This window comes from Chenopodium album, chromosome 1, assembly GCF_948465745.1.
Source record: "Chenopodium album chromosome 1, dcCheAlbu1.1, whole genome shotgun sequence".
Taxonomy (NCBI): Eukaryota; Viridiplantae; Streptophyta; class Magnoliopsida; order Caryophyllales; family Amaranthaceae; genus Chenopodium; species Chenopodium album.
The window spans coordinates 87,042,451-87,053,971 of record NC_137834.1 but is presented as its reverse complement, the minus strand read 5'-3'; the positions used below and the strand labels follow the sequence as shown (position 1 = coordinate 87,053,971).

Sequence of the window (11,521 nt, the reverse complement as noted above, 5' to 3'; positions counted from 1 at the left end):
TAAGAATTACGCCTATAAAATTACTCCATTACATATAACTTGGGTCTTGTTGACGGACTTGTTAGTTTTTAGTCTTTTTACCGTACCCCGAGCACCATTTAGGTTATTTAGGCTTTTGCCAAATCTAAACCAAACTACATTTTACAAATATACGTAGAACGCAGTACTTGATCATATAAGACAGAAAGTTAAGATTGTGGTCATCTTTTGGGCAACGTTAAATGCCCAACACCTCCTTTCTTATCCCTTAAATACACTAAATACCAGCAATTAAGAACTGTCATGTCATTATTCTTACAATTATGCTGTGTTTTCGTCAAACACACGTGAATCCAATGAATTCTAAAAACCCCATTAAATACCCACAAATTATCAATTGCAAAAAACCATCAAAATAATTTCTTGATATCTTACACATTTCCTGGTAAAAACCCTTGATTTTTCTATGCAATTTCCATCCCTTTTCTTGTCAGTTTATTTAGTTTACTTGGGTTTTCAACAAATTTTATAATTAATAATTGCATTGCATTTGGTGTGTCAATTTTCTTTGTTGAATGTGAACATACCCATTATTATTTTAATGCTTGACTTTTCTTGGAAATTGTTTATAAATAAAGGGGATCTCATACTGTAAACTGTGCAATTATTAATTGTGTTTGTTATTTGTTGCTGTTGATCAGATAATTACTGATGGAGAATTCTGGTAAAAGGGTTTTGCTAACCTCTAATGGGGATGACGTTTCTGTTAACATTGCTTACAATTTGGCTAAACAAGGCTGCAGGTTTGAAATTTATTCTGTGTTTTGCAATAATTTATATAGTAAATGCATGTTTTTGTATGTTCTTTTCAATTTTAAAACTTGTATTTTTTTTATATATTTGTTTTCATGTTTTGATCTATTTTGAATTTAGATTATTGTAATGTTCAATGTAAGTTCTCTGAAATGTAAGATTGGGATTGATTTCTCATGCCCCCTTAATCTCATGGTTTTGTTTAATGGGTTTGGTTTGATATGATTTTCGAGTTTGAGTTCGAGTTTTCAAGGCGAGTTTGCGTACATCTTGATGGGATTATTTGAGTTTATACATAAAGCTATAGATTTGACTAGTTGATTTCATTTGAAACAAAATTAGCTCACTTTTATTGGCTATACTATAAGAGTAAGGGGTTTTTTTTATTAGTGTAAAAGGAATGTGTAACTTTTGTCCTCTAAGGGCTCTGACATTTTGTTTAGATCAGTTTGTTTCTTAGCAGGAATGTGTAACTTTTGTTTTATGTGACTTTTTAGATTGTATCTTAAGCAGAATAAGTCTGCCTTTTGTTGGTATTTGATGTAAACAAACTTTGATTATGTAGTTTTAAGATGAGCCTCCACCCTTTAGTTAGCCATGGGATCTGTATGAGTTAGTGGTGTTGTTTCGAAAGACGTTTTAGGCTGCGTTGTTGCTCGTAAGGAATCTACAGTTATGTTAATTTATATGTACTCAGAAAGTCAGAAGTGGACAAGATTTATGCTTGAGGGGGTATGCATTTCAAATTTTGGGTTTCCCTTCCAATCTCTTCCTTTATAGGAGAAGGAAAATGAAGCTAGTTAATTCTCTTTCCCTTCCATTTTCCTTCCCCATTTGTATCCAAATATGTCCTGAACTGGATACATGCTTTCATGGACTTTGTAATTTTGTATTAGCTAGAAGTGTCTCAGCCTATCAACTTAAGCTTCCAGATCTATCTCTAATATTCATTACATTTTACTGTGACAGACTTGGGCTATATATGTATGTTTTCAAACTTTGGTACTGTTAATTTGCACACTATGTTTTCTGTCTGATAAATTTTTAAAAATGTTTAACAGGCTGGTTTTAATGGGAGATGAAGGCTGTCTGCGAAATATCGGTGATAGGATAGCTGATTCTATAAAGGATAAAAATGCAATTGAAGTTGTAGGATTGGATATGGAGGATGATAGAGAGGCGGTCTTTCACGGTGCTGTGGAGAAGGCGTGCAATTTCCTTGGAAAGTTGGATGCCTTTGTGAATTGTTATGCTTATGAAGGTAATTTAAGTGACTATTACAATGTTAGTTTCCTGGATGTGTCCGTTGCAGAAATGCAAAATATGGTTGTTTTTTATTAAAATAAGAGTGAAGAAGACTTGGCTCAGAAACTCCTGCATTGTAAATCCTTCTCCTCCTAAAAGAATTATAAATAACATAGAAAATTGAAAAAACAAGACGAAAAACTGCATAGTGGTTTGTAGGTTATTATATTAGCATTTCATGCAGGTTTTTGATTAGCATTGTTAGGCATTATATTATGTTACATGTAATATAGTAATCGTGGTGGGCCTAATTGAGAATTTTGTGGATCATGTAATTTTTCTGTTATATTAAATATTGAGGTACTGCTTTGTGCCCAGGAAAAGTTAGCTCAAAAGGGACTTGGATGTTACGTTATGCTGCTCAATTAAAACGTGTGGAGGCTCCAAATTTGCATTTTGTGCATGCACTTCTTATTATACTGTTGAATTAGTCAGTGTATCTTTAACTAGTAGTTTATTGCTGCTTATCAGTTATCACCGTTGATGTGCCTCCCTTAGATGTTACACTTATTAAATTGCTTCTTATTATTGGCCTGCTCTGATTTTTGCAAAAATTAAATAAAACATCTTATGAAACTGTCACTACTTATATGCTGAGAAGTCGTACATTAGTTAATTGCGTTTGCATTATGACATTGTAAACGTATTATTGTTGATTGAGTTCCTTGTAGATTTGAAGGTTGCTGAATTTTATTATTTGTGACAGGCAAAATGCAAGACCCTTTAAAGATGGCCGGAGATGATTTCAAGAAAACCTTAAAAGTAAATTTTATGGCAGTCTGGTTCTTAGTAAAAGCCGTTGGAATTAAAATGCGCGACCAGAGAACAGGAGGATCCATTGTACTTTTGACTTCAATAATTGGTTCTGAGAGAGGATTATACAAGGGAGCTGCTGCTTATGGCTCATGTTTGGCTGGAGTTAATCAATTAGTGAGGGTAAGATGCAAGTAATTTAAGCTCTGCAATTTCGATGGATTTTTTGAGTTTTTACACCTTGTCAGTAAAGCAGGCTCAAGTGTCTTGCTGGCAGGGCAGGGGCATTTGGCTGCACTTTCTATGGCATGGCAGGGTGAGGTCCTGATGGGTACCCTTTTCCCAGTATACCCAGATACACCGCACCTTTGCCATGCTGTGGGCAGCTTGTGGCCGGTCTGTGCCATTTGTTAACTATACATCAATAATTTATATCAGTAAATCTTTGAGTGATGCTTTTTAAATTGTAACTCTCCATCCCATAATAATCTTCTGACTTCTAAGTGACTTGAGAATTGAGATTGATAAATAGTGGAAGATGCCCAATGTTAAAAGGAAGTGATGTGGGGGAAAAGAATAATTAGAAAGGAATGAGGTTGGGGGATAAGGAAAGTAAACTAGAAAAGGATACACAGGCTGTTGAGATGTATGCTCAGTGGGCTAATCTTCTGTGCTGAGCGAGCTCATGCCTCCCTCAGAAATTGCAGTGTAGACATGCGAGCCTTATGCTGCCTACATGTCCCTGTTGGCTGGCCCCGTAGACATGCGAGCCTTATGCTGCCTACCTGTCCCTGTTGGCTGGCCCTTTCTCACCCGAGGCCTTGTGCCAACATGGTCTTGTGCTAGCCTTGTCAGTTTGTAAAGCTTATAATGTCTCATTCTATCATAAGATGGACAATTAGTTATTAATGTTGCCTTTAGGTATGACTTTAAAAGCATCGGACATCTAGTATCAAAGCATAAGCGATTGATCCATCCTTCACTTGGATCATTATCCTGCTTTATGCATAATGGGTTCCCTCGTCTTATGTCCTTCAGTCCTAAATTAGACAATAAACCTTTTCTAACATGAGGACTTTATTTGTGGCCTTTTTCTTTGATTTGTCTTTGTCCCTGCTACTGTTTTCCAAGAAATCTGGAAACAAACGGCTATCCTCATTTGTTTCGATTTTACACTTGATGAATCTTTGCATCTATTAGTAGTCTCTGTAAAGGATGCGTTTGCCTAGGATTCAGAAGGGGAAGTGCTGCTGGCCTGCTGGGAGAGAGTTTTGGCTTTTAAGGCTGGGATGTGAGAGGGTTGGGAGCTGGAATCTGCAGATGAAAGATGTCACCAGGAAAGAATGGAGGTGATTGAGGCTATATTAGTCAAATTCTGGGTAGGAGTTGAATTTGATTCCAGTAACCTCTTTTTCTTGACACTCCTCTTCTAGTACAATAAACTTCCTGTACTGCAATGTCTGCAATTAAACTTTTGGACTCAAATTCTATTTGTTTCTGTCCTCCCTTCACCGACTCCTCTTCGTTCTTTTCTTTCTTAATTTATAATATTCCTAGAAATTACTGAATACAGTTAGTGGTTATGTTAAATTATCAGTCCGTTTCCCTAAAAAATAAAAGTGAAATTTTTTTGCTTTCTTAATAAGTTGCTGACTGTTGTGTTATGGCTAGTATAATGGACCTAACAGCCCAAAATGCTTTGGCTGCAAAATACAAGACTATTTCTTAAAGGGTTTAGTGTGGAGTTCTATTTTTCTTTCATTTTCATCGATTTAATTTCAGATATTGAAGTACTGGTTTGGTAAATAGCATTTGTTGTTTCACCACCTGAAAGAATTACAGTTGGTTTTTCTTTTGTGGCGTATCATGACAAGACCCACCACCCACAGACCACAGGAGTGCAAATGGGGTAGGACCATGGCATGTGCAACCCATATGGAGCTATGGCTTCATGTCATATTGATAATTAATTTTGTTATCTTAGTAGGTGGCTGGTTCAAATTAATCACAAATTTGTTGGCATTTATTACAAGGTTGTAGGTTTCTGTAAGAAGTTGCTGTGTTCATCTCGTGATTGATTTGTGTTAGGCAACATCTACTAATACTTCTATATCTTGCAATTGTGCACAAGGGATTTTTTTTGTTCACGGTTCCATTTTTTTGACTTGTGTATCTGATAATGCTGACTTAATGACTCTGTAGATTATGGCAATGGAGATAGGGACACACCAGATCAGAGTTAATGGAGTTTCCCGTGGCTTGCACATTCAAGACGATTACCCAACTTCAGTGGGGAAAGAGCGTGCGGAGAGGTTGGTGAAAGATGCAGCACCTCTGCAAAGATGGCTAGATCCTAAGAAGGATTTGGCTTCAACAGTTAGTTATCTAATAAGCGATGGCTCACGATATATGACCGGGACTACAGTATTTGTCGATGGAGGTCAGTCTCTGACTAGGCCTCGGATGCGATCTTATATGTGAGTCTGCTAGCTGAATTGGCAAGCTAAGTCTATTCGGAATCAATATCTACAATTGCTGAATATCATTTTATCATCACAGTTAGATACAACTTTTCACTATAGTAGGTATATTTATAGGAGGTTTAATTGTTACTGAATTTGTCAACTCATTATCTTTTTTGTTGTAAAAAAAAAGTTGCCATTAATATAATATAAATGATCAAGTTAATCATCCAGCTTGTTGGGCCCTAGTTTTTGAGTAGGTGTCATTAATATCATTTAGAAAATTTGCTGATTGCTGATGCAACCTGGAAGAAGCAATGTATGGCTTGGAATTGGAAAGGCAGCATTATATTTTGAAACTTTGATCTAGTTTCGTTGTGCATCTTTTGAATTTTTGGTAAACAAATTTATTACTGAATACAGAGTACTATTTACCGCGATTTTGAGTTGGTTTCGTATATTTAGAGTTTTAGACCTCCTTGTGCACTTTTTGATGAATAATAAAAATACGCGAATGTAGATTTTTTTTTTTTTTGAGGAAAAAAATACGCGAATGTAGATGAAATTCTATTGCTACGACTTTCAAGCTTTGGTATTATTAGTCACGAACTCAGTACTTTTTTTTAATTACCATTACCGTTATTCATTAACGTATATGGCACGTATCGCGCATCATGGTGACATGAGATAATTGTATGCCTTCTCTCACAATTATAATTTGCAATAAGTAGTGTACATGTGTGTGAGTCTCCATGATGTCTAGCATTTTGTTATTTTGTTGCAAAATTAGTGTAGTTGTTTCAACTAGTTTATCAGAGGTCCCTGCCTTCTTCTGCTGAAGTGAAAGATGAAAACTACCTCACCCTGTCTCTGTGTGGCCCGCTATTCATGCCTTTTTCTTCCCCTGTTTCAATCACCCTTTTTGTTTGTGTGTTCTCTTCTGTCTTCAACTCACTTGTTCATTGAACTAAAAATTACATAAAATGAGAGAGTACTAATTTCTTTTATCTTCCACTTTTCATAGAAAATAAAATATAAAAAGACGTTGCTTAATTAACAAAGCATCCTCCTGGTTGTGTCATGTGCATAGTACAACCGATTGTATAATGGAAATATTACCCGAGTAAGCGGTATGGTATGAAAATACCACGTACACCATACTAGCAAGGGTAAAAAAGAGTTACCCAAATAGCTCCCCTAAGATGGAGCAGGTATGATCTATTTAAGAATGGAGTGACTAAAAAGTGGAAATGATTAGAAAGTGGAAAAATAGTGAGTCAATGGTTCTCAACCCCACATTGGGTATTGAAAAATATAGGGAGATTTGATTATAATTTATAAATACTGTAGATTTGAAGTTCATACAACTGTTATTTCTCCTGTACTTGTAAATAAAAGAGGCCTACTTCATGCTTTATGCAGGGACTCAGAACTATTATCACCAATATAATCCAACTATCATTGCAGAAATTATTTTAAAACAAATTATTAAAAAAAAAAGTGTTTTTTTTTTATGTATGTACTGGTATATACTTTGCAGGTTCTCTGATTCTGATATCATATTATCGGACTCATTATGTTCACCCTCCTGAGGAGAGTCTCCTAATGTTTTTATATCCGTGATTAAGTACATAGGCTTAGATCGCTACTCTATAAATACGGAGTTAAACCCGAAACCACACTTTGCATCCCTCTAAACCCAGTGATAAGACAAAAGAGCTTGTCTTTTTTACTTTCTACTGTAGTATCTAATGTGGGGGACAAAAATACTTGTGTTTCCTCTACACCCACAACTAATGAACTTGTCCTTGATTTCTTCTTAAGGGAACACAATTTTTTTTGCTCCCCCCCCTACCCACAAAGTCATTTCCCTATCTCTCTTCCCACCTCATATTATCTCTCATAGTTAGTTTACCTTATGATCAATGGTTTTTCATTATCCTGTTGTCCATGTCAGAAATATGGGTGGCTTAGGAAGCCCTAATTTAGTGCTCTTCTGCTCAAGAACTTGATTGTATGTTTACTCTCTTTCAATCACTATATTTAATTCTCTTCTTCATTGCTTTGGTACTTGGTTTTTATTATATAATCACATTTTGTACTGTCCATGCACTTTCTTGCAACTACTACTTTTGCCTTGGTATTTCAAAAACTATACTTTATAATATGTGATGTTTTGTATTCAGTTATATGTATGGTTTTAACAGGATTTAGGTCTTACTTTGTATGTTGGTATTTTTGTATAGTTAGTAATTAACTTGCAGTTTCTTTTTCTTACTGTTTTTTTGTATGTTGATGTTCAAGGTTTGTTTTCTGATGTAAATGGAGTTATCAGTATGGTGATTTAGACTGTATACCGACATCGGTCTGCAGTGGGGTCGTAAACATAGCAAGTTGTGTGGATAAAAAGGTTTATTGAGTGGATATCATTGTAGTTTGTAGGAAGAGGAAAGGGGTAATGGAGTGGGACTCTAAATCATGTGCTTGGAATGGTGTGAGTAAGGTGGAGTTTCAAGATAATGGTTACCATCACCATCTGGCTACGTTAGCAGGTTCGAGTGGCACCGGAATTAGTAACATGTTTTCAGTGGATCTGAAGCTGGGAAGATTGGGAGATATGGGTGATGTATCTATGGATACCTTAAAGAATTCAATGCCTTTGAATATGGCTTCTTCGTCGTCTCCTTCACCGGTTTTGGCGCTTTCAAAGAGGGGAAGGCCACGCAACAGCGGCGCCCAAAGTACTGTTATTTGCTCGGTTGATGGGTGTGCTTCTGACCTTAATCAATGCAGGGAATATCATCGCCGCCATAAGGTATGTGAGAGGCACTCTAAGACGCCTGTTGTTCTTGTTGGTGGGAAGGAGCAACGGTTTTGCCAGCAGTGTAGCAGGTAACAAAAAGCTTACTCCTTTAGTTTGGAAATAAGCATCACTATTTACCAATGTGACAACTAAATTCAGAAGGATAAAAGTCAGTCGGTGTGAAATTAGAAGCTTTATTTTGAAACTTGAATGTTTAATGAACTTAGTTACCCTCTAAGCAGCGCTAATTAGGTGAAATTATTATCTTATGAACTAATTTAATGGACCATTGACCTCGTTTAATGTATTGTCTTGTCTGTTAGCTAGCCCTATCTCTGCATTGAGCTGATAAGAAACCATAACTTATTGGTGTAGATATAAACTTCTCTTCGGATAGCTTTAGGCTTAATTTTATATCCTGCAATGTTTGTCGCCGTTTTATGAGATTAGGCAAGCATCCGAGGTGCATTTATACAATCTATGTGCAGTTAAATAAGTTCCATAATGTATCACGTTCATCCTTCAACAAAATTATACAATTCATAGATAAGTTTTGCCCCTTCATTAGTAAATCAATTCATAGTGGAAATAGATTAATGAATTTGTTTGTGCTGCATTGATTCTGCTGCATTACCTGTGTTATTTTAATTCATATTTTTTTCCTCTCAATGTATGCACTTTAACCCCTCAGGTTTCATTCCCTGGAAGAGTTTGATGAGGTAAAGAGAAGCTGCAGAAAACGCTTGGATGGACATAATCGTCGTAGGAGGAAAAGACAGCCTGAAACTTTTTACATGCCTGATTCTGCTGGTGGCGTTTTGTCATCTCATACAGGTGACCTGATCAATTAAATTTCATTGCATAAAACGTGTTTTGGCATTAATTATATATTAATTATCTCAGGACTTCATTTTAATAATTAAGATTTCGTATTATATTCAAAATGTAGCAGATGGAATGCTGCAGTATTCCTGCCCCCAAATGCATACTGTAAATTGGCCTACAATGTCTCAGCAGCCTGATTTGTACTTCCAAAATAACCAAGAAACAATATATCAGCCACTTCTGAATGACGTTGCTCCAACCGGAAGTAGGAGAGGCGGCCTAAAGGTTTCACCTGATAACTCAGGATGTGCTCTCTCTCTTCTGTCAAGGTATTCATCTCAATCGTCAGATATTCGTGTGGGTCTTGTTATGCAACCAACGGTTATGAGTTCAGCAACAGCTCAAGGTAGCAGTACTTCTCTGCATCTAAATAACAGCTATCATCAACTTCCCTGCTCTCAGGGTTTGGACGATATTGAGAGTTCAGCTTCACTCTCTAGCAGTTCCAACACCAATGCTCCAAACATTGGAGGATTCCACACAGGCCATGCAGGGTATCGCGAAAACAGTTCTAGGATTTTCCCATTTGGTTGGGAGTAGTTAAGTCTATAAATACTCACTATTTTATAATCATGAATGTTAATTTTCTATGATTATTTATATCAAGATCCTGTGCTATAAGAGGATATGAACTAACTTCCATCTTCTCGCTTTCACTTGATTCTTTATGAGAGCTTTTCTTATGTGTGGTGATCTTTCTCTACTGTGGCTTTTGTCCTTAGACATGTTGGAAACAAAGTTTTATGATTATTTGCATTAATGTATCATCAGGTTAGTTTGTCCTTAGCTATAGTGCTGCCGGGAAAGCTAATAAAAGTATTTCTTTGTTGCCCTTGTTTTAGTATGTTACTCGCTTGTTGGATCCTTAACACTCCGACATAGGTATAGACTAGGCCATGTCACTTATTGTTGGATCAAATAAAGGAAATTTTTCACAAATTACCGAGTCTGACACTTGGATACATACATCAATAGTCTGACACAAGCATGAAGCACCTCGAGTGTAGTAATACTAACATTCAGATTGCTGAGCCTTTTTGGTTTGAATATCAGAAAAAATCTCGCAGTAATAGCAATGTTTATGGGAGTAATAAGAGTAGATTCTATACATTTTAAGCTAGAGGAGCGTGTAAAAAATCAGATCAGAATACTGCAGCAAAAATTAAACAGATTCTGAGGAAATTGGCAGAAGATCATTTTAGAGATATGATAATTATTTTCATATATCTTTTATCAGCGCTGAAAGTCGGAAACAGTGCTCTGCCCTCGCTCCTCAGTAGCCATGAAAGGATGAAGAGGATCCTCAATTATTAAAGAGAAGAAAAGAGAAACAGAATACTGAAGAGCCTCAGACTGGGGCATCTTTAAAGGATCATACATTGATACCATTAAAAAGATGCCTGTAAATGTGGTCCATATTATGTGAAAGGACTTTATAGTGCTCTGAATCTCAAGTTTTGTTTTCAGAAAGCAAATCAAACTAGCCATCTTAAACAAAAGTGATGCAGGAGTTGTATGTAATATGTATACACTATCTATCTCTAGACACTTACACCGGTACACGTACAACATACGAGTATATGAGGCTGCAGTACGTCGTTGCTTTAATTTACACGCGTACTCTTGAGTTGCTAATCCATGGAAGTCGTTTTCTGGTTTTAAAAGAATTTAGTGATGAAAAAGATATGGTTCTGATCATTTTAACACGAAGAAGCTAATCATATATCATTAGTCATAACTGTACTAACAGTGTAACGTTACGTGTCATGAACATATTCAATGGAAACATATTAAGCTTACTCCGTATGATTATAAAGATCGTCACATAATTCCATATAAGAAACCGATTATTGATATATTGTATAGACAACGTGAAGTTATACTTAGCAATATCTTAATTAACTGCACCTTTATTATTTAGCTAACAATAACTTAATACTTCGTATGAAATAAGCTACAGCATAATTAAGAATATATTTCAATAACTCATAATTTAGTTCTGCATTACCTGGAAATAACTTTGTAGATAGTGACATGAACATGTAATCTTTTATGATTCATGAAGCATCAGAAATCTGGAGAACAAACAAGACATGTTATAAGTGTAAAAATTTACTTAGGAAAGGCTCCATATTGACAATTATTTTGTCTTTGTGTACTGTATGGGGGATAAAATGTCGTAAATACCCTTGATAAACCAATTGGTGTTGACTTTAAACATATCGCCCCTACTTAGTTGCCTAACTGTTAAGCAATTGGTCAGACTTGTCCTATCAACAAAAACTAGTTAAAAATAGTTTCGTGTTTAAACCGACTCTTATCCAATAGGTCATTGCATTGTATACAATATTCTTGAAAATTTTGGTTCGCGGTAAAGTTGGCAACTTTTAACAAGTAAAAGGTGCATCAAGTCATTATAAATAGAGCATTTTCCATAGTCCATATAAAGGAAAAACACACCATATTCCATCAAACACTAAACATAAGCTAGAGATAAACCAGATAAAGATGGATTCACAAC

At 35.8% G+C, this 11,521-nt stretch overlaps 2 protein-coding genes across 4 annotated transcripts; both read left to right on the top strand.

Annotated features, from left to right (window-relative positions):
• Positions 1-208: 208 nt before the first annotated feature.
• LOC145560609 (uncharacterized) lies at positions 209-5,681 on the top strand. The gene is made up of 5 exons (XM_081621798.1): positions 209-424; positions 681-782; positions 1,854-2,053; positions 2,804-3,033; positions 5,053-5,681. Exons 2-5 carry the CDS (start codon positions 691-693, stop codon positions 5,329-5,331), a joined length of 801 nt encoding a protein of 266 aa, XP_081477924.1. The 5' UTR covers positions 209-424; positions 681-690; the 3' UTR covers positions 5,332-5,681.
• Positions 5,682-6,726: 1,045 nt separating this feature from the next.
• LOC145624863 (squamosa promoter-binding-like protein 18) lies at positions 6,727-9,640 on the top strand. 3 transcript variants are annotated; one of them, XM_081677951.1, is made up of 4 exons: positions 6,727-7,326; positions 7,617-8,204; positions 8,807-8,949; positions 9,065-9,640. In XM_081677951.1, exons 2-4 carry the CDS (start codon positions 7,771-7,773, stop codon positions 9,538-9,540), a joined length of 1,053 nt encoding a protein of 350 aa, XP_081534077.1. In that variant the 5' UTR covers positions 6,727-7,326; positions 7,617-7,770; the 3' UTR covers positions 9,541-9,640. The 3 variants fall into 3 exon arrangements, with proteins under 3 accessions (XP_081534077.1, XP_081534073.1, XP_081534081.1); XM_081677947.1 differs by having other exon boundaries at positions 6,727-8,204; XM_081677955.1 differs by having other exon boundaries at positions 6,729-8,204; positions 9,068-9,640.
• Positions 9,641-11,521: the final 1,881 nt, after the last annotated feature.